This window comes from Anopheles ziemanni, chromosome 3 (assembly GCF_943734765.1).
Source record: "Anopheles ziemanni chromosome 3, idAnoZiCoDA_A2_x.2, whole genome shotgun sequence".
Taxonomy (NCBI): Eukaryota; Metazoa; Arthropoda; class Insecta; order Diptera; family Culicidae; genus Anopheles; species Anopheles ziemanni.
The window spans coordinates 74978271-75000912 of NC_080706.1; the positions used below are offsets into that span (position 1 = coordinate 74978271).

The 22642-nt window shown below is 45.1% G+C and overlaps 1 protein-coding gene across 1 annotated transcript in view; it reads right to left on the bottom strand.

The window, feature by feature from the left end:
• The window catches only part of LOC131283977 (microtubule-actin cross-linking factor 1), a 110583-nt gene that overhangs the window by 40900 nt on the left and 47041 nt on the right, over positions 1-22642 (bottom strand). The window contains exons 6-15 of the mRNA XM_058312826.1: positions 18623-18902; positions 16585-17293; positions 16317-16521; positions 15880-16248; positions 15650-15673; positions 14320-15235; positions 12796-13426; positions 12587-12722; positions 11219-11302; positions 9351-9572 (exon numbers count right to left, since the gene is read on the bottom strand). Of these exons, the coding sequence (XP_058168809.1) occupies positions 9351-9572; positions 11219-11302; positions 12587-12722; positions 12796-13426; positions 14320-15235; positions 15650-15673; positions 15880-16248; positions 16317-16521; positions 16585-17293; positions 18623-18902 (3576 nt within the window). The remainder of the gene's footprint in view (positions 1-9350; positions 9573-11218; positions 11303-12586; positions 12723-12795; positions 13427-14319; positions 15236-15649; positions 15674-15879; positions 16249-16316; positions 16522-16584; positions 17294-18622; positions 18903-22642) is intronic.

A 22642-nucleotide genomic window follows, 5' to 3' on the forward strand; every position in this document is an offset into this window, starting at 1 on the left:
AGAATTGGCTAACATTGCCTTGAAAAATTGGCTATTATGAAGAAGTGGTAAGATATAAGCATAAATTTATGCTGCTAATGTATTTTCAGCTCGTTATTAAAATATTTTCTTCAAGTTGGTCCTACTACAAGACCCCACCATGAGAAGACCACATCAAGGAAATGATAACCATTGGAAAACCATGGCATCAGTTCAGAATTTTATCTATATCCCCTACGAAGCATTAGATTCCAACCCACCAAGGCCAAAATCAATAAACTGCGATGAAAAAAGAGTAGAAAAAATAGTCCTACAAACTGAACTTTATTCGTTACTCTCTCCCAAGGTCACAACACTTTCACCCAAACGAAAACGTGGCACGCGGACACAGCATCTTCGGACTTTAATCGCCACGATCTGCCCCACTATCCGTCTATCCGTGCGCTTCTATCACTTGTACTTTTGCCCCCCAGTGGCGTCACCTGGCGGTGGAAACTATTTATAAACCACGCTCGATCATCATCGTCTCCGCGTGAGTGACGGTATTCCCTCCCGTCTGGGCTGGGCGGTTTGTCATTGGCAAACATGATCGATCGCCCTCGGGGAGAACGAGGTTGAATTCTTTCGTAGCTGTTCGGTGGCGCCATTGTCGGTTACATGTTTCTCATGATGAGTTAATGGCAACTCATCACTTACATCGCCGGTTGGCAGTTTCGTCCGATTTAACTTGTTCCCCACACACACACCCGTGACCTCAACAAGTCATAAACACTTGCTACACGATCGTGAGAATGCCTCTGCTTAACGGTTTGCTGCGCTCGGTGACCTCGACGAAGGGCGTCCACTTACATTACCATGACCGATCGTCGCAGACATTACATGGAACAGAAGACGCCACCAACGTCTCAGAGTGCGTCATCGTTCTCGACGATCGTGTCTTCCTGCGTGCTGCGGAATTCACACAACCGAAACACAATTCCCCCGACGAAATATGATACTTGCGCTGCGAGAAATGGAAGTGCCACTTCCTCTACGGTTTTGGTAGCAGTACGTTCACTCCGTGTCATAGGCGGGTTTCAGCCCGCCCGAAGTGAGGCACTTCGAAATGAAGGCCACCAATGAAAGAAAAATAGCAAGAAAACGACTGCTGACAAATAGAAACAGAATAATAACAACCAAACGTACCGTAGAACAACTCGTAATCGTTTTAAACGAGCACATCAAAAAAAAAGAGGAAAGAGAGAAAAAAGATACAGCCGGTGCGCGGTGATAATTGAAACAGCACAACAGAGTCGCTCGTCTCGACGATTTCGGCCGGTCTCGAGCCGGAAACAGCTGTAAAAGTGCTTGCGAAGCATATGGGAAGCATAGTGAGCTTTGGAACAGACAAGAATTCCGCCATCAACATAAGGCACGATGTTAATCCAATTTGTTCGTACGCTTCGCCGCGAGTTGTAACAAGTCTGCCGAACTTGTCATCGGCCGACAATGGGCTAAGAGGTTTCCTTCATATGGGTTGTGTCGCCGCCGGTGGACGTTCCCCAGTGGCGTCTGGGACAGTCCAATCAACTCGGTGGCGGTGTCAATGGAATGATCAACAAACTCGGAAACCTTGTACGCAATAGCTGCATGCCAATGAGGCAGAGCTTGCGCAACTCCGGAGGTTTGGTTTACCAGTGAAAACACATAATCGCAACCGGATACACATAATGGAAGCATTGTGTCGCGTGCCTGTCTGCAGCCTTCACGAGAAAGAGGATACTGAGGAAGATTCGTGTGGTTAAATCCAACAACAAACGAAAAGGTATCCAAGAATGGGTTGAAATAAGGCGTATGCCATTGAACGACCCAGTATTTGCCGGCGCTTGACACACACGTTTGCCAACTCCAGGGAACTCTCGAACACCTTGGATGAATCTGTGCCTCGACCTCTCGCGAAATACTCACACCAAATGCTAGCAGAAACAGCAACTTCCAAGATGCTTGTCAAAAGGTTCGCAGAGTAATAAATGGCCATGTGTCAATTCATCTCACGTACAAAGGATAAGTGGCACAATGTGACTTTTGTAGGTTAAGGTATACAAACACCGGCAGTTATTGGCATGTCGGGGGTTTTACCCATCCGGCCGAGTACAATAGAATATACTTGTCGGTGCAACTCGTTGATACTCTGGACATACGTCATCATCTGTACTTCTCATGCAGCAACCCTGAGGTCAAATCCATTGATGTAAAAATAGCCTATCACGACTTCGGACGGTTGTGCTCCAGAGATAGTCCAGGAACTTTGCTTCCATTATTTCGTTCGGTAAATCAATTCCTCGCTGTCTGTGTCTACTTTATCGCAGCAACGCGACTTCGACCAGAATGAGTTCATCTTGACCACTCTCTCTCGCTCTACCTATCTAGTTATGACACACGCTCTGCTCTGCGCGAAATCGTGCCAATACACCCGTAAGGCAATAATTGGCACAAATAGAAGCGCTTACATGGCACTTTAGTGTTTTGTTTACAATTCTCCGATAACGCTTCATTTACACCGTCTTAAATACTTGCTGTCTCCCCGGAGTTAGCGGTGCAGCGCCGACGCCATGGACCAGCGATAGTCTTATCAAATGTGCTGTATTACTCCGCCCGGTGGAGGATCTTTCTGGTTATGCCTTTACCATTCGCTTTGCGGAATGCGTCGATAAGCAAGATACCAGCGACGGGAAATTACTATAAGTGGTTTTAAATCCTCCAGCATGTATTCGTGCGTGTAGTCAATGATTGCTACAACCTTCGACGCTTATCTACCAGCCACACCTTCACGTTTCAGCCCGTACGATCGGGTGCCATAAACACACGATTTCATTTGCAACACCACTGCACCACCCCACACCAATTGGTCTCGTCAAATCTGAAAATAAACATTAAGTCCAGCGTTGCCTCTGTTCTAGGGTGAGTTATTGCCAAATGGGCTGTAAACCACTGGCCAGTAACGAAACAGCCAAGCGTTGTGACGTGACATCATTGCATTTTGATCGTAAAAAACATTCAACAAAATTGTTAATGGGATATTGCGAAAATGAAATATGTCTAAACAAATAAATACTGAGGTTCTTTTTTTCTAGTTTTTTGTTGAAGAAATTTTTTAAACATCCAAACCAGTTTTCATTTTGTGACACAAGAAGTTGACGAAAAGACGCAAAACCCCCAATCTCTTTTATGCTATCATCGTGAGAAATTATGCACACAAAATATTCCCCACCATCCAACCATGACGGTTGGTGACGGTGGTTGCGCTTCATTTTGCCAGTGCAAGTTCTCATCCGGCTAAAATTTCATGCGGTCACAAAACGCCGAAAACCAAACCACGAAGCGGGCAAGAACAGCAAGACGTGCTCTTTCTATGGTTATCCTTGAATTTAAATTTGTCGCCTTCGCGTCCAATAAAAGCCGACCCAAAGAGTTGGCCGTTCTGCGCGAGACATTCTTCTCGTCTTATGAGCTGTTTCTTTTCGGATACCCCCGAAAAGAGAAGGAAAAAACAACCCCACACATAACTCCAAGCTCATCAGCAGACGAGTAGGTCTCTTTTGTAGCGTGTGCTGGGGCGGTTTATGCAGATGTTTGATGCTTGATTAATTTATGATCATGTTGTTGCCCCTTGCTGATGTTGACTGCTCGTGCGAAAGGTCACCGCCGGAGACGCGGGACCGATTGGATCGTAAATGTTGCGAGATTGCGAATGCAGACAGGCAAAAAAAACTAAACAAAATTTGCAACCAGCGAGAGGCGAGCGGGCAACATCGAACAGCATCGAATGTTTATGTCACCGGAAACTCGGAGGGGCTTCTACACTCATTCACATGTGGAGCAAGCACGTTCACACAATATTCATCTGGATCTATATTATTGCTGGCAGTTTGAGTTCGGTGGGACGCGCATAACTTACTCCCTTCTGGGAACAGGTTAGGAAGTGTAGATTAATCACCGAGCTTGGCAATCAACCAATATTCAAAAACATTTCTCGCTCAACACACACACAAATACCAAAATCAGCCGAGCAATGAAAAGGCATACCAGCATTCGCACCTTCACGGCCTGACGCAAGTAAAATGCGAACAAAAATAACATTTTAAACCGTTGACGACGGTTAAGGCAAATGTAAAAAGAAAAATAATCCCTCCGCCGACATTAATAAAGTGGCGAACCATTAAGACGGGCTGCTAAAATGAATATGCGCTCGGTGTCGGTTCGAACCAACTTCCCACCGCATTCGCGTGCTACCGGCGAAGACCTGGTCCGTCACGGTAATGATCAGTTTTTATCCGCGACTGATTCGAATATTCTTTCATCAACCTTCATGCGGCTTTGAACTTTACGCTCAAGGAATTCCATATTTTCCCGTGAAAATCTGCTTGAATAAATTAAGATTCGATTCAACGATGTTCTCAAGAACGCAGTGTAGCGTTATTAAACTGACTAGCATAATCTGAATCCAAACGACTTCATAAACAACCGTAAAGGTCACAAAGAGAGGCAACTCCGTGATAATGACCATGAAACGGATGCCGAATGAATGAAATGTTGCGTATGGTCGAGCTGCTGCATGGCGTGAGCAACGCATCCCCTCTGAGAGTCACTTCTTTTCCAAGAAGAAACTTTCCAAAAAACCATTGTTTCTTTTTATTTTATGACATCAGCATGATGCTGGAAGAAAAATTAACCAGATATGTTAGATGTTAGCCCATAGCCCCACTTTTAGCACAGATTTATTCACCAACAAGTAATGAATCATACGATTGGTTCCGAATTTTGTGTTCTGTATATAATAATTACAGCTTTGGTCAACTGTGGTGACCATATATAAATTTGAAAATAGAAGTCGTTCATCCAACTTTCCTTGTTGACCTTAGGGTGATACTGAAGCAAACATTCGTTTACGATTTCCTCTGGATTTTGTGTCGTACTTGTGGCGATAAGTATGGCAAGGTTTCATCTCGTCCCAAGTATCAACACAAGTTTCATGCAGCTTTGCTTTGAATCTCTCAGCTGAGCGTCTACGTGATCTCTTTGCGTTGGAGTCATGAAGCTGCTGCTGATAAGAAGTTAGGTGGTCGTGCACCACCGTCCTCTAGAACATTTCATCACTTTAACGAGCCTACATCCAACTCACAAACACAATATTTAATGTACAACGCTCCAGACGAATAGAATAATCGATTGCATAAGCGTAGTCGCATTTGAGCGATGAAATATTTCTAGAAAACTGTTTCCAAACCAGCTACAACTTTTGCTCCGTGATGCAATCGCGTTTATTATAATTCTTTTTAGTTTGCTTCTTTTCGATCGGTGCCGCCTCCCCTAACGCCCTTTAAAAATATCAACTTTGTTTACATTTCCCATCACGAATGCAGTCGCGTTGCACTCGCCGTTCCACTGTTGGGACCGTTCGAAGTGCAAACTGCATCTACTAACAAACGGTGCAGGCAGCATGGCATCCACGTTCACTAAGCTGGTTGATGATGCCGAATGTTGTAACCGAAACGCGGGGGGATGGAACGGGAAAAACTATTTTTGCCCCAATTACTTGAGCCCCCTATCGCTATCGGTCGGTTGTTTCTCTCCCTCTCTCTCTCTCTTTTCAAAGCCACACAATCTTTCCCCATTGCTCTACTACCGTACCGAAAAGGTACCTGTTTGTGTGCGTGCTGAGCCAACTTTCAAACGATTAGCTTCGGTCGAGTTCGGGAAAAAGAAGCACTAGGCGGCTGAGTCTATTATTGATTAGATGATTTCAGGGACAAACGGTGGATTTGTACGTTGAGCTCTTGGAATTCTAAAAGGATTAAATTTAAACATCCACAGTTTGTGCTGGTGTATGGCATCGATTTTTGCGTCACTGTGTGGATTTAGGACTCTCATTTTACTACTTCACATCAATAGGGTAATTCAAACATGGGAATGCATTTTCGTTTTGCTTCATCGTTGATGATCGATTTCGAGACTAGAAGTTATATCAAATCATGCCCCTTTAATGAAAGAACTTGAGCTCCTAAATTAACCTTATCAAAATCGAACAGATCTTCTCACAAAACACGTGCTGTGCTAATCAACACCGATTTCCACTTGACGGCTTCACTCGCAGTTTCCCTAATCCCAAAACATGCGATCATCACTGCTTCAATAGCGTTGGTTAACATTTCCAACACTACGGCACATATTCTGATTTTTCTGTCGACGCTGAACGATGGCGATAACGACAAGAATATCACTTCATTTGGCGACACTCGTTAGACATTTCTTTTTCCTTTGACTTTGCGCCGCCTCCCATGCGGGACGACCTTCACACGAAAATATATTCTTCACAGAATAACATCAACGTCACTACGGATAGCCACGAGCGGCGTACCGTTTAACGACGCACGTTACCGATGAAAGGAATAAATATAATTATTCTTCCGATTCAACGCTTTGTGCAACAGAGGTGCCTTGTTAAATAATTGAAGGAACACCAAACCAACGAACCTTTAACACTTTCTTGATCAATTCACAAACTAGTAACACGTTGCTCTTTTTCAAACTTTGCCCGTTGCCTTCTTCCAAATCTCGGCAAACCGGCTCACACCGCAACGAATTTCATTAGCATAGAAAACACCCCAATCGCACACACGCGCTTCACGTCAAACTGTTAGTATTAAAAGCAGTCACTTCGGAACAGTGAGAGAGAGCGTTCGCGCGCGCACTTGCTATCGGCTTCACTATCCTGTCAATACTGAACTGACCGGCCGCGATGGGGATGGTCAGTGGGCCCCAAACACAGAGCCGCGAGTTGCCGGCTCCCAACAACATCCCCCGGGGGGTCGCGAATCCAAGAGAATATCGCGAGCGAAAATAGACGCACGGAGAAGTTTGGCGCATACTATATCTCGGGCTTTTGATACGACGTGGAGGGGAAGATTCATGTGTGAGTTCCATCTGAATGGGAGGGATGGATATCTACTAGGAGGAGGCAATCTACTAAACAGACCACTCACTCTCCCAACAAGTTTGAGCGCGCTTCTCTCAACTAGTGATCTGTGGGAAGAATCGCATCGAGAGTTATATGACATCACTGGCACAACAGTCGCCAGGAAGGAAGAAAAATCGTGGTCGCACCCAAATAAAAAGTTGCACCTACATCTGAGAAAAAAGCCTGTTTTGATTTTTTAATGGGATATTTTTCTTCCTCTTCAGCAAACATTCACAACCAATTCCGGTGGGCAGCAACGACGAACGGTTTCTACAGATAAGAGCCACAAGAGGAGAACAACAAGAAGGACATCCGAGCAGAAACTTTATGAATCGCCGAGTGCCTGCCACCCGGGAATGCGATGGGTAAACAAATGTAAGCGCTGACGAGCCCGAATGGCGGTGACTCTGGAATGGGACAACTCGATCAGTAGCTCGGGATCTTCGCCTGCGCTCAGCGATCAGGGTTTGCGCCACAAACCCATGGCGAAGCTCGAGCTCAAGCAATCGGACGTCTTCTTCCCAAAACGATGACGACGCCTGCGACTTCTTCGGTGCGTATGATGTCAGACGCTATAAATAAACGTACGCTTCGGTGCGCTTTTGAGTCGCTGGTGGAACGAACACACGCCAGCAGGCAAGCTTTCTGGGGCCGGATTGCAAGCAATTAAGTTTCGGTTTTCCTTTCCGTTTCGCAGTGAAACGGTCCACTATCTGGTGGTCTTTCACAATCTGCCGTTGCGGAACGTTAAGTTTCTTGGTGTTACCTTCTACCCGCTAGTAGACAGTACGTTCAAGGGGTTTCTGCATCGCCCCCTACGTTTTGGGAAGTGCGATAACAAATAAACCACTCAGGACGTAATGAGTTGACCAAAGCTCAAACATACATATAGATAAAACGCATCGTGTTAGATTCCGAACAGTTTAATTATGATGAAACTGCAAAAATATGTTCGAAGATTAATCCAAGAGAATATGTCAGCAACAGTGTGCATAAAATAAAGCAATAACATTGCAACAGGCTGTGAAAGGTTATTGAAACAATAACGAATGATATTGTGCTTTTTACTCGACGTTTCGAGGGCTATTGGCCCTCGATTCGTTCATGGCGTCATATTTTATTATAGCTCCTACGTAATGTGACGGGCTCTGGGCATACGCAAATCTCATGGACAACTACTGATGACGTAAAGTTCACCTTGCTGGTATGGCATCGAACTAAACAAGTCAAGTCGTATATTTTACATCAAAAATATGCATAAAATGCAATGAACGATGACACTTGTCACCTCGACTAAGATTGGTAGGGTTTGTAATGATTTGACCGATACAAACATTCTGTAATGTATATGTTTTTTTTCCTAAACACTGTTTACTAACAAATGAATAACTGCTACAGTAACAATTATTACTTTCCAAAATGTTTATAAGTTTAAGATTAATTTGAAGCACAAAATCAAAAATGTCCATCCACATGAGTTGTCAAAAAAAACGAAACCGAATTCCGGGGTGCCTCAAGTATGCGCAGGTGGTAGAATTTCAACAGGTTTACTATTAACCTGGGCACAATCACCCAAGTGTTACCGTGACAATTGGCAACGCAAACATCCTAAACGCTGAGCGCCTCCACAGACGCCATCGAGACAAATTGGCATTTACCATTTGTTGGGCATGAAGGCGAGAAAGAAAAAGAAACCACAGTGTCAACGCTGATTTCATTCAAAAAGCTATAAAAACCTACCACAGTAGGCTAAAGAAGAAGATGTAAAATCAAATACTCCATCTCTGTTGACCTCTGTAGGCAAGAGAGGATCGAGATAGAAGCTGACACCAAGGGAACTGAAATACAAGATGAGATAGCCACCATGCGGTAGAAATAGGAAATGACGGTATTGACCGAGCTTGCGTAGCATGAATGAGAACTCGATCGGCATTTGTGCGAAACGAGAACCGACATCGAATCAACTCAAGGGGACGGTGATGATGTCAACCATATAGCTCCTATTGGCCCTGGTCTACGGAGGAACTGCTCCGAAAGTTGGAGCCCTCCAGATGGAACAGGATTTTGGTCGAACCAACAAGTTGAGGTGACGCCTTTATCGCTTTATTGCCCGACTTGATTCGAGACTTTTAGAAGTGAAACAGGTTTTTCTGGAAAAAGTGTTCTTATTTTTTACCAAAATCGGCACTGAAAACCAAACATCCACGAAGTAGAAAAAAGAATTTCACTACAAATACATGTGAGTGACCTTCGAACATCTGAGTGACTTTTTTGGAGCTTGAGTACGCACGACTGACTTTTCGTGAGAATTTCGGGTAATTGAAGTCCGGAAAGAAAATATTTACGGAAATAAGAGTTCAAATGCAGTACTTACCAATCCGTCCGCGCCATTCACCTCGATAGCCGTCTTCAGCCGCTGGGTCAGCTGTTCAAGCAGTGTCTCAAAGCGTCCGTTTAGCGTATCGAGCCGCTTCGAGTACACTTCCGTCGCGCCGGGATCCGCATCGGGCGGGCGCAGGTCCTGCCGAGGGGGCGAAAAGCTGGGCCGCACCTCACTCAGCCAGTCGATATAGTGGACACATTTACCATCGTAGATCTGATCGATTGACGCATGCCGCAGCAGCAATGGCGGAAGTTTCGGTTGCGTTGTTTGTTTATCGGTACGGTTGTTTGAGTTTGGGCCACGTTTCGGATCACGTTGAGATCGGTCGGAGAAGCGTAGTTGGCGTTGTGGCGGAAGTGCGGTGGCCGGTTCGGATTTGTTTGTGTTAAATGTTCATCCCCAGTTCGATGAGCATCGGTTCGGTTGTTCGGGTGCAGATATTAGGTTGGATTTGCCGCATATTTAGGGTGCGCAAAGGGTTGTTGTGAAACAATGGCGTATTGTTGGATGGTTTGTAGAGAGCGGTATTTGTGTACGAATGGTTTTTGGTATTTTTCGAATGAATAGTGTAAGTGTATGTGTATTGAGATCGAGTTATTATATTGATTAGTATTTGCAGTAACTTAATAGTGGGCATCAAAGTTCGGAAAGAGGAGGAAATGACTTCATCGATGTCGGTAGGTAGCAAGCAAAAGGAATCCAAAATTTGTCTTCCGGACGATAGGAAAACCGGGTTCGCAAAAATATTGCACCGACGTCTTATTCAACGCGGTTCCAAATTAATTTCGAGCTCGCTACTTAGCAACAACAACTACCGGAGGATTTGCGGAGGAATCGTCAAAAATGTAAGATATTGCAGGGTAAACCATAGCGACAGTGAACTTGCCACAGAGAATGCTATGAAAGTTCGTTCAGAGTCGTATTCGTGCTGTTCTCCCGCTCACACCGAAACGACATATTTTTTCCTTCTACTTTCAGTTAGTCAATAATTTGAACTGCAGAATTAAAAATTTTGTAGGTGCATTTTGTTTTCAATAAGTGCAAACTTGGTATTAATCACATCTACTGGCCGTTCCGGTGCGGTAGGAGAGCATTTTAGAGTTTCTGGAAGCTAAAATTGATTAAAATGCTTTCGACCCGGCAGGGCAACTTAAAGGTGACGTTCATTTGTTTGCCAAACTACTGCCATCGCAAACAAATTAACATTGAAGCGCAAAACTTGGCTGCTGTTTCTCTAACCAAAAAAAAGCTGTCAAATGTTGGAAAGCAATGAAGTCTGTCTTTGGTATATTAATGGATAAAAAAGCATCCTTACAGCTATGGTGGGAAAATGTGTGGTACCCGTTCACCAAATAATCCTGCATTCTGTACCATCAACGGACGGTGCAAAGAGAGACACGCACAATCGCACACACGCACGCATACACAATCAAACGCACACTCGCAGTGGACAAAAGTACACGGACAGAGCTATTGTCACAGCAGAAAGGAGGACACGCGAGAAAGTTGGCTCTCGCAAAGACGAAACGCAAGACGAACGAGGCACTGCCTCCAAGTGTATCATTGCACCAGGGACGAAAACAGGAATCATCATCACAGAAATATAGAACCTTTTTCCCAAGAGCATGGAATAGCAAACGCACTGAATACCAAAAAAAAACAAGGACGACAGACGAAAGGAAAGTTTTTGTTTTGCGCAATCCTTCCAACAGTACTGTACAAGCACGACATGGAAGGAAGGTTTTCTTACACTTTTGTAGATTACAGAAGGATCGGAAGGACGTTGATGGTGGAGAAAAAAATAGAATACTATCCCTATTCCGAAGAGGGAGTGGGAGAAGGACCAAATGACTACATACCTTAGCTTCTCGGATCAAGCGGCCACCGGTGAGATTAACCTGTTCAACCTTCGGAATGCGCTCCACCGTTTCACCGAGCATCGACTGCGTTTTCCGGAAGCGAAGTGATACCACCCGGTCGTCAAACCACACCAACACAAAGAACAACACAAACGCGCGGAGGGAAGGGCGCGGCACAGGGAGGTAAAATAGTGGAGCAACAACACAGCAACATGACCGAGATGTGTTTTGGGGAAACCAAGAAGACGGTGGAGAAGATTGTGTTGGTGTGGTATTTGTTGTTGATGTTGTTGTTGTTGTTGGTGGTATTGTGGTGGTGGTGGTGGTTGTTGATGTTTGTGGTTCGTAATTCGAAATTCGTGTCATGGTGAAGATTACGGAGGAAATGGTTGGAGGGAGGGGAAAGAGATAAACAAATTTACGCATTAGTATGGAAGTTATCTACTGTCGCTAACAACTAGAACATTGTTAGACGTTACAGTGGGTATTAAAACAGCTGCTAATAATGGTTACAGCTAATAAAGATTTAGGGGTGTAAAACTTCGGAAAAGTAATGTTCTTCTACGTTGTCATTAATCTACGTATAGCCTACAAGAATGATGTATGATTGGAGCGATAAACTCCTAAGTAATTGTGAACATGTCTGGACGTGTCGCATGCTTGTCAAAACCTTGAACCTGTGTGTTTTGTACTATAAAGAAAATATAACCTCATTACTACCACAAAATGTGACGATGAACAATCATACCAACGATTGAACATCTATTCCTTGGTTCAAAGCAGAATCGAAGACTCGAATGTAACTATTTTCTGTGTCCTTACGCGTGCGCCTTTGTCACCTTTTTTGTTAGTCATTGCTGTGTTCTAGTAGTGCTCGTTATATGAACTTCTTAAAGAACAGTCCCTTTTCTTGCACTGCTCATAAGATTTGAGGCACATTTTCGGTTGTCTAATAAAGATGCGGTTAGTTAACAGTAGAATTATGTTTTGCCTTCTCCGTCTAGTTCTGGTAGTACAGTTTACGTGCTCTATGTGCTACTTTACTGCTTTAAAGATCATTAATGAGTGTATGTAAGGAGTAGATTGGGAGTGTGAACCTGAAAACACTCTTCCTTCGGTCGTCGAGAGAGAAAGTTCCACCGATTATGGGAAAAAGGTCATCCTCTTATATCACAGCTAAGTACGAAAGCGGGGGTCTCTCTATATATCTCTCTTGAATCATCATCATTAACACCACTGAAATATGTCCACTAGTCCAGTTTCCTATCCAAAGCTTGCCCGACGCTGAACGTTCGAAGCGTGTCAAGCTAAAAACACGGTGCTGCAAACGAAAAACGGGTGGGGTGTCAACGACCAAGCCATACTTACATCGAGCTCCCGCGCGGATGTTGCCGTCGGAAGAGACTGCAGCTTTTCCGTCTGCTTTTCCACCCAAGTCTCCTCGACGACAATGCTGGTTTGCAAGTTTTTCATCAATCCGATTGCCGTTTCAACGCTGCGCATTCTGTGTGGACGAAATCGGCGGACCCAAGTTTAGTACATGATCAACCAAGTACGCTTGACAGATTCGACCCTACCTTTCAGCGAGCTGTCCGCAGATGTTGTTCCAGCGCAAATTCAAACGCTCTACGTTGGAATGCAAGCGCTTCAAATCTCCGAGCACCTTCGTCGGAACACCCATACGACCGAGCTGATCAGCCGAGTCGTTCATCTTGTCCATCTCGGGCTGCTGGCTGGAGATCGCCTCCTGGATCGTTGTCAGCCGTTTATACACCTCGTATAGACCGTCCTGTGTCGACGGGAGCTCCAGCTGGCGGGACAGTTTACCCTCCAAATCGGAGATGACCTGCTCGTTGTCCTCCAGTCCGGCCAGGGCACCCTCGAGCAGCTTCAGTCGATCACCGTGCAAGACGGCCTGCGTGTTCAATTCCTTCCACAGGTCCATCAGGTTGTCAAGGCTCTTCTTGAGCGCGGGCGTTTTCAGCGTGATCGTACGGAATGTTTCCTGTAGGTGCTTCAGATCCGGCTCAAGACCACCGAGTCGGCGCTTGTAATCTTCCAGTATCTGTACCGTGTGCTCGAGCGAGTCCAGATCGCGTGGCATCGGCGACAGGATGATATGGTCCAGTTCGCGAGCCATCTCCTCCAAGCGCGTCTTCAATGAAATGCATTGCTCGGTAAAGATGCGGCTCGCCTGTTTACTCTCCTCTGTAAACCGTGAAATCGACAATAAATATTTTTATCAGTTCTGATCGAAAAATAACCATTCAACACGACACTTTTTTCGACGTCGAAATCACTCTATCTCACCACGAAAAGATCGAAAACGAAAGACCCCCTTCATGTTGGGTAAGTTTCAAATTATCACAATTCACTTCAAGTTTACACAGAAAACTAAGCGAATGTAAATTCTTTTCCAAGCGGGAGAAATAAACTTTTATGATGAAATAATGTCTCAACTGTAGAACCTGACTGGTCCACGACAGAACACAAACTGATTGACCACAACTGGCTGCTCAATTCAGGAGAACGTTAAAGAATTGTCACCTACTCGATACCATCCGCTACCCAAAATTAACTAAACGAGAATCCAATGAATGGCCATTTTCACTGCACAAGCAAACCGATAGATCAACATCCACCCACCAAACGCACCTTGTTGGGAAAAACAATTGGGAAATAAATGACCACAGAGAAGGCGAACAAAACGTTGCCCACAATGTCTCCGAACAAAGATCTCATATGAGATCTTCAGTAAAAACACATTTGGATAGAAAACGATTATTCTTACCCACAAACGTTCTTAATGATTGGTCTATAATTCTTGACCTTCGCGACAGTCCCAAAATGGAAATGCAGTGCGATCCAGAGCATGCGATCACCCAATTATCCAATTAAATCGCCTTCATTCATAGCATTATCATTGATATTATTTTTCCTTGACATCCAAATATCGACACCACATTGGTGAGGTTAAGTGAAATATCGTTCGAATGATGGCTGAAGATGGCCACATACATTTTTTCTTGTGGTCGTGGTTTTGTAGAGCAAGTGATTTCGAATGACGAAAAAAAACTGTCGGCTCCTCGTGATGATTTTACCTTCTGCTCTGGCACGTTTCTCGAATTCATCGAACAGTCGGTTCACTTCATCCATCTCGCGACGCAGACGACGCAACTGTGGATCCGCCGGGTCGCCCTCAGCGAGCAGCTTGTCGGCATCGTCGTTTAGCGCGCGCCGTATCGCCGTGCGCTGTTCCGCTCCCATCGCCAGGAACTGCTCAAAGTCCCAGCCCTTCACCACCTTGATCGTGGCGAAGATCATGTTCTGTCGCAGGCGAAGCTGTTTCTTCTGCCAGAGCGCAACCGAGCGATCGAACAATCGCTTCAGCCGTTCGGCAGCTTCGATCGCTTCCTGATCGGGTGGTGGCAGGAGCAGGCAAACGCCGTGCACGGACCCCTCGACGCCCTTCGATGTCTTCACGCGCCACTTGACGCGCCCAGACGTGTCGAGCAGGGTGCAGGTTTCGTTTTTGTCCAGCGAAATGTTACCCTGCTTGTAGGAACAGATCGACTGCACCGTACACTGGCGATTCACCGGCTGCTTGCGCTGCTTGAGCGGAACGATGGCGGTTGCCTGGTGCTGGAGCTGCGCAATCGTTTCACCGAACGCGTTCAGCTCCTCCCGAATATCCTGCATGCCACGAAGCAGTGCCTCGCCCTGGTCAAGCGTGAACTCCGACTGCGAGTACTTGCTGTTCAGGATCTCGTCCCGCTTCGTCAGCCAGTTCTCGGCCTCTCGCACCTCGTCGAAGAACGAATGGTAGTCGGTGGCGTGCTTCAGGTGCACCTCCAGGCAAAGCGTTAGCTGCAGCAACCAGGACCACTGAGACTGGAGCGCCTGCAAGTGACCCTCGATACACTTCGATGCCGGATGAGATTGCACCAGCAGGGCTTCACCACGATCCAGGATGGTTGCGAAGTGCATTTCTCGCTTTTCCAGCTCGGACATGAGATTCTATAAAGGATTGAACATTGCGTTAGATAACCGTCGTAAAATCAGCAAAAGCAATAAAACAGTTTGCAAAAAAAAAACAATGAGACAAAATAACAAAACCAAAAACAATACGAAAAATAAGAAGAAATAATACTTTGAAAACAATCAGTAAAGCAAACGAATGAAGAACAAAACATAGCCTAGAAAATTATGTGAAATGAAGAAAATTATGTGTTTTTACCTAGAAGTAGGTAAAATGAAACGGAATCTAAACAATCCACAATGCAGTACGAACAAAATCATAGCAACATTATTAAAAATGAAGAATGGTAAAAAAATTCTTTCAAACAAAAGGAACAACAATAACAAACATGACAAAACTACCAAATACAACAAAATGCATCCACAAGTAAAAGGCTGAGCATGATTACTTACTTCCTCGCCATTTCCGTACGTACGCTTGCAAGTAGACTTTTGAGGTTAGAATTTTGGCACAAGGACAAGTTAGATAAAGAAAAGAGATAGGAAGTGAGAGTAGGTGAACAGAAGATGGACATGACGATCGATAACGGTGATCGTGTAGAATAAGAACAGAAGAAAAGTTTAAACCTATTCAGCGGTATACCTTCTTTGTTGAAAAAAGAATTCCGCAACCAAACACTTACCTCATAGTACCGATGCACCGCCGACAGGTCGAGGTTCTTATCCGCCCAATCACGGCTCACTTCGATCTGTTCGCGATCGTTCAACCAGCTCAGCTCGGCCGTCGCCGTGGCCAGGAAGTCAACGAGCGCATCCAGGTCCGACAGCCGTTTGGTCGAGGTGCTAAGTAGCTCGGCGTACACCTTTTGCAGCTGGCTCAACCGCTGGCGATACAGCTGCTGCTCCTCGCCGGTAAAGTTAGCGACGTGCCGCTCGCACTGGGCAATTTTAGAGTGGAACTGATCGATCACTTTGTGCTCATGCTGGTGGCGCTCCAGCTCCACTTTAGCGGACGGCAGGTCGGAACCGTAGTCGGAGGTGTGCAGTTGTTTCTAATGGAAGGAAAAGTTTGTATTATTATTTACGCAAAGTATTATAAACAAAGTATAATGCTGCTTACCAGTTTCGATTGGCACCATTCGGTGTACTCCTGGACGTCCCGGAAGTACGGATTGGTGCCGATTTGTCGCGTTTCCGTGACGACGCGCGTTTGCTTTGTGATGGTCGTCTCCTGCACTGGGTAGCTCAGACCGGACAGTTTTTGTACTAGGCTAGTATGGAATGTTGTCCGCAGCTGTGACCAACGCTGGTGTAACTTTGTAACCCTAAGGAGAAAGAAAATTACAATTAGTATTATTATGATATTTTAGAATTATTCCGGTGCTTACTTCTTGTGCAGCTCGTTAGCCTGCGGATAGCGACCGTCCTTCAGGTTGTGGCAGTCGTCGTTCATCTCCTGCAGCGGTTGTTCGAGCAGCCGGATGTCGCCATCGAGCCCTTCAACGATATTCTTCGCTTCCACCGGATGTAGCCGCTCGATGCGCCGACTTTCCTCTGAGATTCGCGTTTCGATCTTCGTGATCACCGTCTCGGTGTGCTTGTACTCCCGTTGCACCTTCTCGGCGAGCTTTTGGAGCCGCTCGAGCCGCTGCACCTCCTGCTGCAGGATAAGATCACGGTCAGCCAGCGCCGACATCAGGCGATGCCAGGCCTTTTCGAGCGCCTCCGGACGAAGCTCCGTTTCGACGTCTACTTCGCCGATCGACTCGAAGTACTTCTCCAGCTCCTTGTAGATTGCGAAGAGGTGCTGCTTATCGCGCTGCCGCGGAGGAACCTCCTCGGTGCGGAACCGGTTCAGATCGGACAGCAGTCGCTTCAGCTCGATCAGCGTGGTTGGGAAGGCACGCTCCTGCAGCAGCGAAGTCTTCTCGCGACACCAGTAGAGCAGCTGCTGGGCCTGCTCACGGTACTCCTGCACGCGCCTCTGCGAGTCCATGTCAAACAGCGGGTGCATCTGCGGTGGCTCCGGGAACACGTCGTACAGCGAGCTCAGATAGGTGATCATCGATTTCTCATCTGGCTCGTTTGTGTCGACATCTGTAGAAGACACCGGAAGGAAAAAGAAATTAGAACATTTGGTACAAAATGGGTACTTCAAAAGTGTGCAATTTTGATATTTGGTTTTCATTCGTTATAACTAACTCCTAGCGTAAATCCCCCATATGCTAAACTAACAGTGCTTTAAACCTTATGATCAAGACAAAGCATTTAACTTTAAACAATTCCGCGTTATGCTCCAAGGAAGCGACAACTGTGTATACAATGATTCTTAAGCAGCGCTTAACAAATTAGTAAATTCAGAAACCAAGAACCATGACAGCAATTTGATGCAATTTAATACACATTTTTGTATCATCAACTGCGGGGTAAGCCAACCAGAACCATCCTGTGATTCATCGGTGTCACCTTGGTTGGTATATTCGCTTCCGTTGTACACGATCAACAAATTTTTCTCAAGACTTATTTCGAATCCAACCTCTCAACACAAAAGGTCAAGTCCGTTTTGGAATGTTAACAGTTCATTTAAATATTCACAAATTGCCAATTCTGTTAAATATAGGAAAGAGATTCGACGAAAAAGGAAGGAGAACATCCAAAAAGGGCAATAAAATGACTCAGAAAGCTAAAATTTTGTCAAATTTGTCATATTTGGGATTTTTCCCTATTTTTGTACTAAAGACTATGGCTTAAAGGTGAAATCTTAGCTTCAAAAGTAAACAAACAGCATTAACAACTGAACCTTGAGGTAACCATCACTCATGTCTTACTACTAAACTAGGAGCAACGATGATCCCCAAGAGAAAGACCATGACAAAAACCTCCTTAAAACGAACACCTCAATCAAGGGACAACCCCATAACTCAGGCTAGAGAGCTCGTTCACAGATCAAGCGTGAAATATTGCCCTAAGGGCCATCAACAGTTTAGCGTTGGCATTGTTGGACTTGGTTCTACACGAAGCGCCTTTTTTGGACCACGACGAACGCGTCACTCGTCGTGCATCAAAAGACCTCCTTCGGTACACGATGTGTTTGTTTTGATTACCTACAGCGCTACGGCTCGCGGGCTCGTCTTTGATGTTGCCGCATCTGTTAAGCCTCTTTGGGCGAACTACTGACTTTTTCTGTTTGCTTTCGGTAGGTGTGCTCTTTTTTAGTACTCGTATGATGTAATTGATTTCATTAGAAAAGGGCATCTTAGTTAGGTTTCTTTTTGGATCTTTTTTTAATATCTCAGTGTCTGACACACTTCACGCAGTCACGCGACGTTTTCCGAACGACTTAATCAATCATCAGATCATATCAATCACCAAACCCCATATGTGTGTGTGTAAAAAGCGGTGCAAAATAAAGTGGCCGAGCCTTACCTTCCGGATCGAGCAACCGCGTTACGCCGTACTCCTTCTCCACCACGTGGAAGGCCATCTCGAGCCGCTCCCGCGGTCGGCGCGATCGTGATTCTCGCCAGTCGATCAGATCGGGCCGATTCCGGTGGATGAGCGCCGAGAACGCCAAACCGTCCCGCCACGAGCCGGTGAAGTCGTTCACCCGGACGCCCGGGTATTTGGCCGTCGAGCGGCGGGCCCAGCGAAGCAGCGCCTCGCGGGCTGTCAGATTGTCCTCTTGCCCAACGACAATGTCGGAAATCTAAAACGGAGAGAAAAAAGAACAATAAATAATGAGTTTAGAACGTTACTGGAAAAGATAAGAGGTTTGAGGTTTATGATTTTGCAACCGGAAGAGAGATAAGTTGTTTTCCCAAAATGAACTAAATGCTATTTAACTCGTTGTCTGACATGTATCATTGTTGACATCCAGCTGTCATTAATTCTTAAAAAAATTTCCCCACAAATGAATTAACACGTTGACTGCCATGGCTATCATTTTTGATAGCCAGTTGTCATTAGTTCTAAAAAGTTTTTGCCCTATAAATAAATAAAAATGCCACAAACAAGTTACAGTAATATTTAACATCAATTCTTTGGGAAGCTACGTTTTTGCTTAGACTTTAAAGTTGTGTGCTAGAAACGCTTGGCAGTCAACGTGATGGACAGAATTTATCAAACAAGTTTGTACTAAAAAAGTGCATTAAAAACGCTAGGCAGTCAACGTAAACGTTAAAATATCCTACGATTACGCAAACATTGTAAATTCTTTAGGAATTGTGAAAATGTGTAAGAAAACAATTCAAACATAGCAAAATATAAGAAAGAAGAGATTGAAAAATTGATTCAAACCATGGTTCCCACGGAGTTGATGATTGCTGAATGCAAGCTACTTTACTAGAGCGCAATAACAGATGCCAACGTCAATGCATCGTACAATGTTCTTCTACATGGTAAAATAACACATTTTAATACCAACCGCGAACTGATTTAAATCGTGCCGGAGCCCATCAGAACGGAACAATTCCACCGCAACAATGCACACACTGCATTGTACTTTGAATTGCCTATGGCGTGGCGTTCTACTGGTTCAATGTCAAATCAACACACAGAAAATGTGCCTCACACATAGAGGACCATCCCGTGGACCGATTGAAATGACAATTTCACGGCGAAAAGCGTCAACATCACCAACGGTAGATGGAAGGTTTTACCATTCCTCCGCAGCTCAAATGAGCTGTTGTATTAAGCCCAGATCACAGCAACCTGTTAGGGCTCAATCAACCCGTGTACTGTGCTGTCCCATTCGGCCATCAATCAATGTACACGGGAGGAAAAGTTGTCTGGTTGCCAACCCAACATACACCCAACAGTGTTTAATCAGCCCCGCATTCCATTTCACGATATACAAAATATCCAAAAAAAGAGCTGCCTCGATTAACTTGCGGTGTTGCCACCAAGTTTGACGCAGGTTTAATTGAATTAGGGAAAACTAATTAATTCATTTTACTGTCAATCTGCACCACCGACTCCCCTTGCGAGACGCCCCAATCATCTACCAACACGCGGCGAGTGGGGTGTTTTTTTATTTCGCTTAATCGTTTCGTAAATGATTTATTCTCCTTCTTCGGACCGATCAATGTCCAAGTGGCTCCGCCTCCCGTACAACCATCTGGGAAGCGGCAAAAGGGTAAACTGCCACATCATGATCGCATAATAGTGCAGGATTTATCGGGCGGTCGGACTGATTATGTTATCCTTTTTACTCCTTCTTCGACAGGGAATGTGTATCCGACAACGAGGCTAAGAAAGGTAGATTTATTGCCGGGAGCATAGCTTTTGTGCTGCTTTCGGTTCCATTAATATTGCACGACCGGTTGTAATGCTGTCGCATTTGTGTTGGACGAGGTGTTCCGCGACGATTTTGGATATAAGTTTTTATATAATAATTTATTTAATGTCGCAATCGTCTCAATAATCATGTGAATTTGAGTTGAAATTTTATATTTATTATTTAAAACACATTTTTACAGTTACCTTTCCAAAACGATCAAGACAGTGATTTATGTGAATAAACTAATCAAAATATTAAATACAAGCTCAATGAGCACTTGCGGTTAAAAAACCAGCGGAGAGTGAGGCAAATATATATTTTCTAACCAACGCAACGACCGAAGCTCGACAACATCGTGCTCATTAATGTAAACGGATAGCCTTGCAGACATGATCCACCGCACGAGAATGCCTCCCCTCAGCCCCGTCGCCAGCAGGCCAGTAAACGATTTCGCACCAAAAAGGGCAGAACACGTACAAAGATAAACAAACATCGTCCGGCTGACGGGAATTATGATCTACAGCCATAACCTCACTCAGCTGGGGTCAGCTGTAACATAATCCAACGTACGCTTCCGCGGAGTTTGCGATATTATGTTCACTATGATTTGATAGATGAGGGATTGGGGGGGGACAGAATCAATGAAACGAAACTGCTCTTGCCCAAGACATATCGTCGGAGATTGATGAAATTGTTAATCGCACCGAGGCCGAGCGTCGGACGAAACCGATAGCGATGTCGGGACCATAAATACCGGCAGCCAAAGACACGACCGCGTGAATGTTTTGGCTGGTAATGAGCAAGGACTCGGCGCAGTCCAACCGTATTTACACCAAAAGCCATCACTCATGCACTCGGTGGATCGAAAAATAAAAAAAAAGTATCGACCAAATCCTCAACGTGTTGAAGCAGTCAAATGAATAAATCAAAAATGCACGCTCGGGAGGCGTAAAGTGGCTTTCGGTTTGGCGCCTTGCCTCATTTTCACGCCACACGACACACGGGGGGGATCGTTTAACGTCTGCGACTATTCGTGATGATGGATTAGCCGATGGATTTGTTTTTTTCGTTGCGTTTCTTTTTGAGAAAGGGAAGTTGAAGACTCTATTTTAATTAAAAGGGTGCCACACAGAAGCGCCACGGAAGAGCCCTATTATTTACACGCCCTAAAGAGCTTCGTCTCAACTCAAACCTGTCCGAAATTTAGGAACTCTCCCCCCTTTATGGTAGGCGGTATGGTTTATGATCCCATCGACTAACGCATTTTAAAAATTAAGAAACTTGACACTTCCCAAGTGGTTTGGCCGCAGACCACGACCAACCCAATGCGATCGCTTTTCCGCGCTCCACAATTGGAGAATGATGATGAAGTTTGTTATTTAAGGAGGTGGCTGGGCAAACAATCGAGACGAAAAACCGTTTGGTGACATTTAACACATTTTCAGAGTGTTTCCAAATGCGAGAGCAACCGACGCTAAGCAGCTGAAACCGTCAGCCGTCGATCCGTATTTGGCGTTTGTTGACAGAGTTTATCTTAGGAACCGCGAAAAAATAGAATGTTTCCGGAGCCCGCTTGTTAATTGAAACTGAGCGGCTGAACGTTATAAAAAAAAGAGCTTAAATAAATAAATATCGCTCCCCATTATCTTCACACGCCTGCCTGCCTCTCCCAAAAAAGGAATGCGTGGCGAATGTCGTTCAAAAACGGTATTAACGCTATTTTTTCTGCAGTAGGAGTATCATTTTCTACCCCCTTAATCGATTGGATCAATTTTCGGTCGCAAAAGTGCCGTTTTTCTGCGCGAAAATTCACATTTTTCTCACAGCTGCCCGACACAACACGTTCAAATGCCGCGATATGTGCAGCTACTGGACCGCCATCGCACACGTTGATCGATTCAATCACCTAAAGATATGTGAGAGAGAACCGGGTAAAGGGCAAACCGGGCGGAGGGTGAATGGAATTCATCGCCAATAAATTATTCACTCTCGTGAGCATACCAAGCCCTTTGCAAAGCCCCTAGGGGGGCACAAAGCCGACTCGGGTTGCTGATAGAGATGCTGATCCAGCTCCTATTCCGTCGTCGTTACCAACCTCACGGTAAAAAACGAAGCCACGAAGCGCCACAACAAACCAGGGGGGAGGCAAAATATGACCAACGAGCACT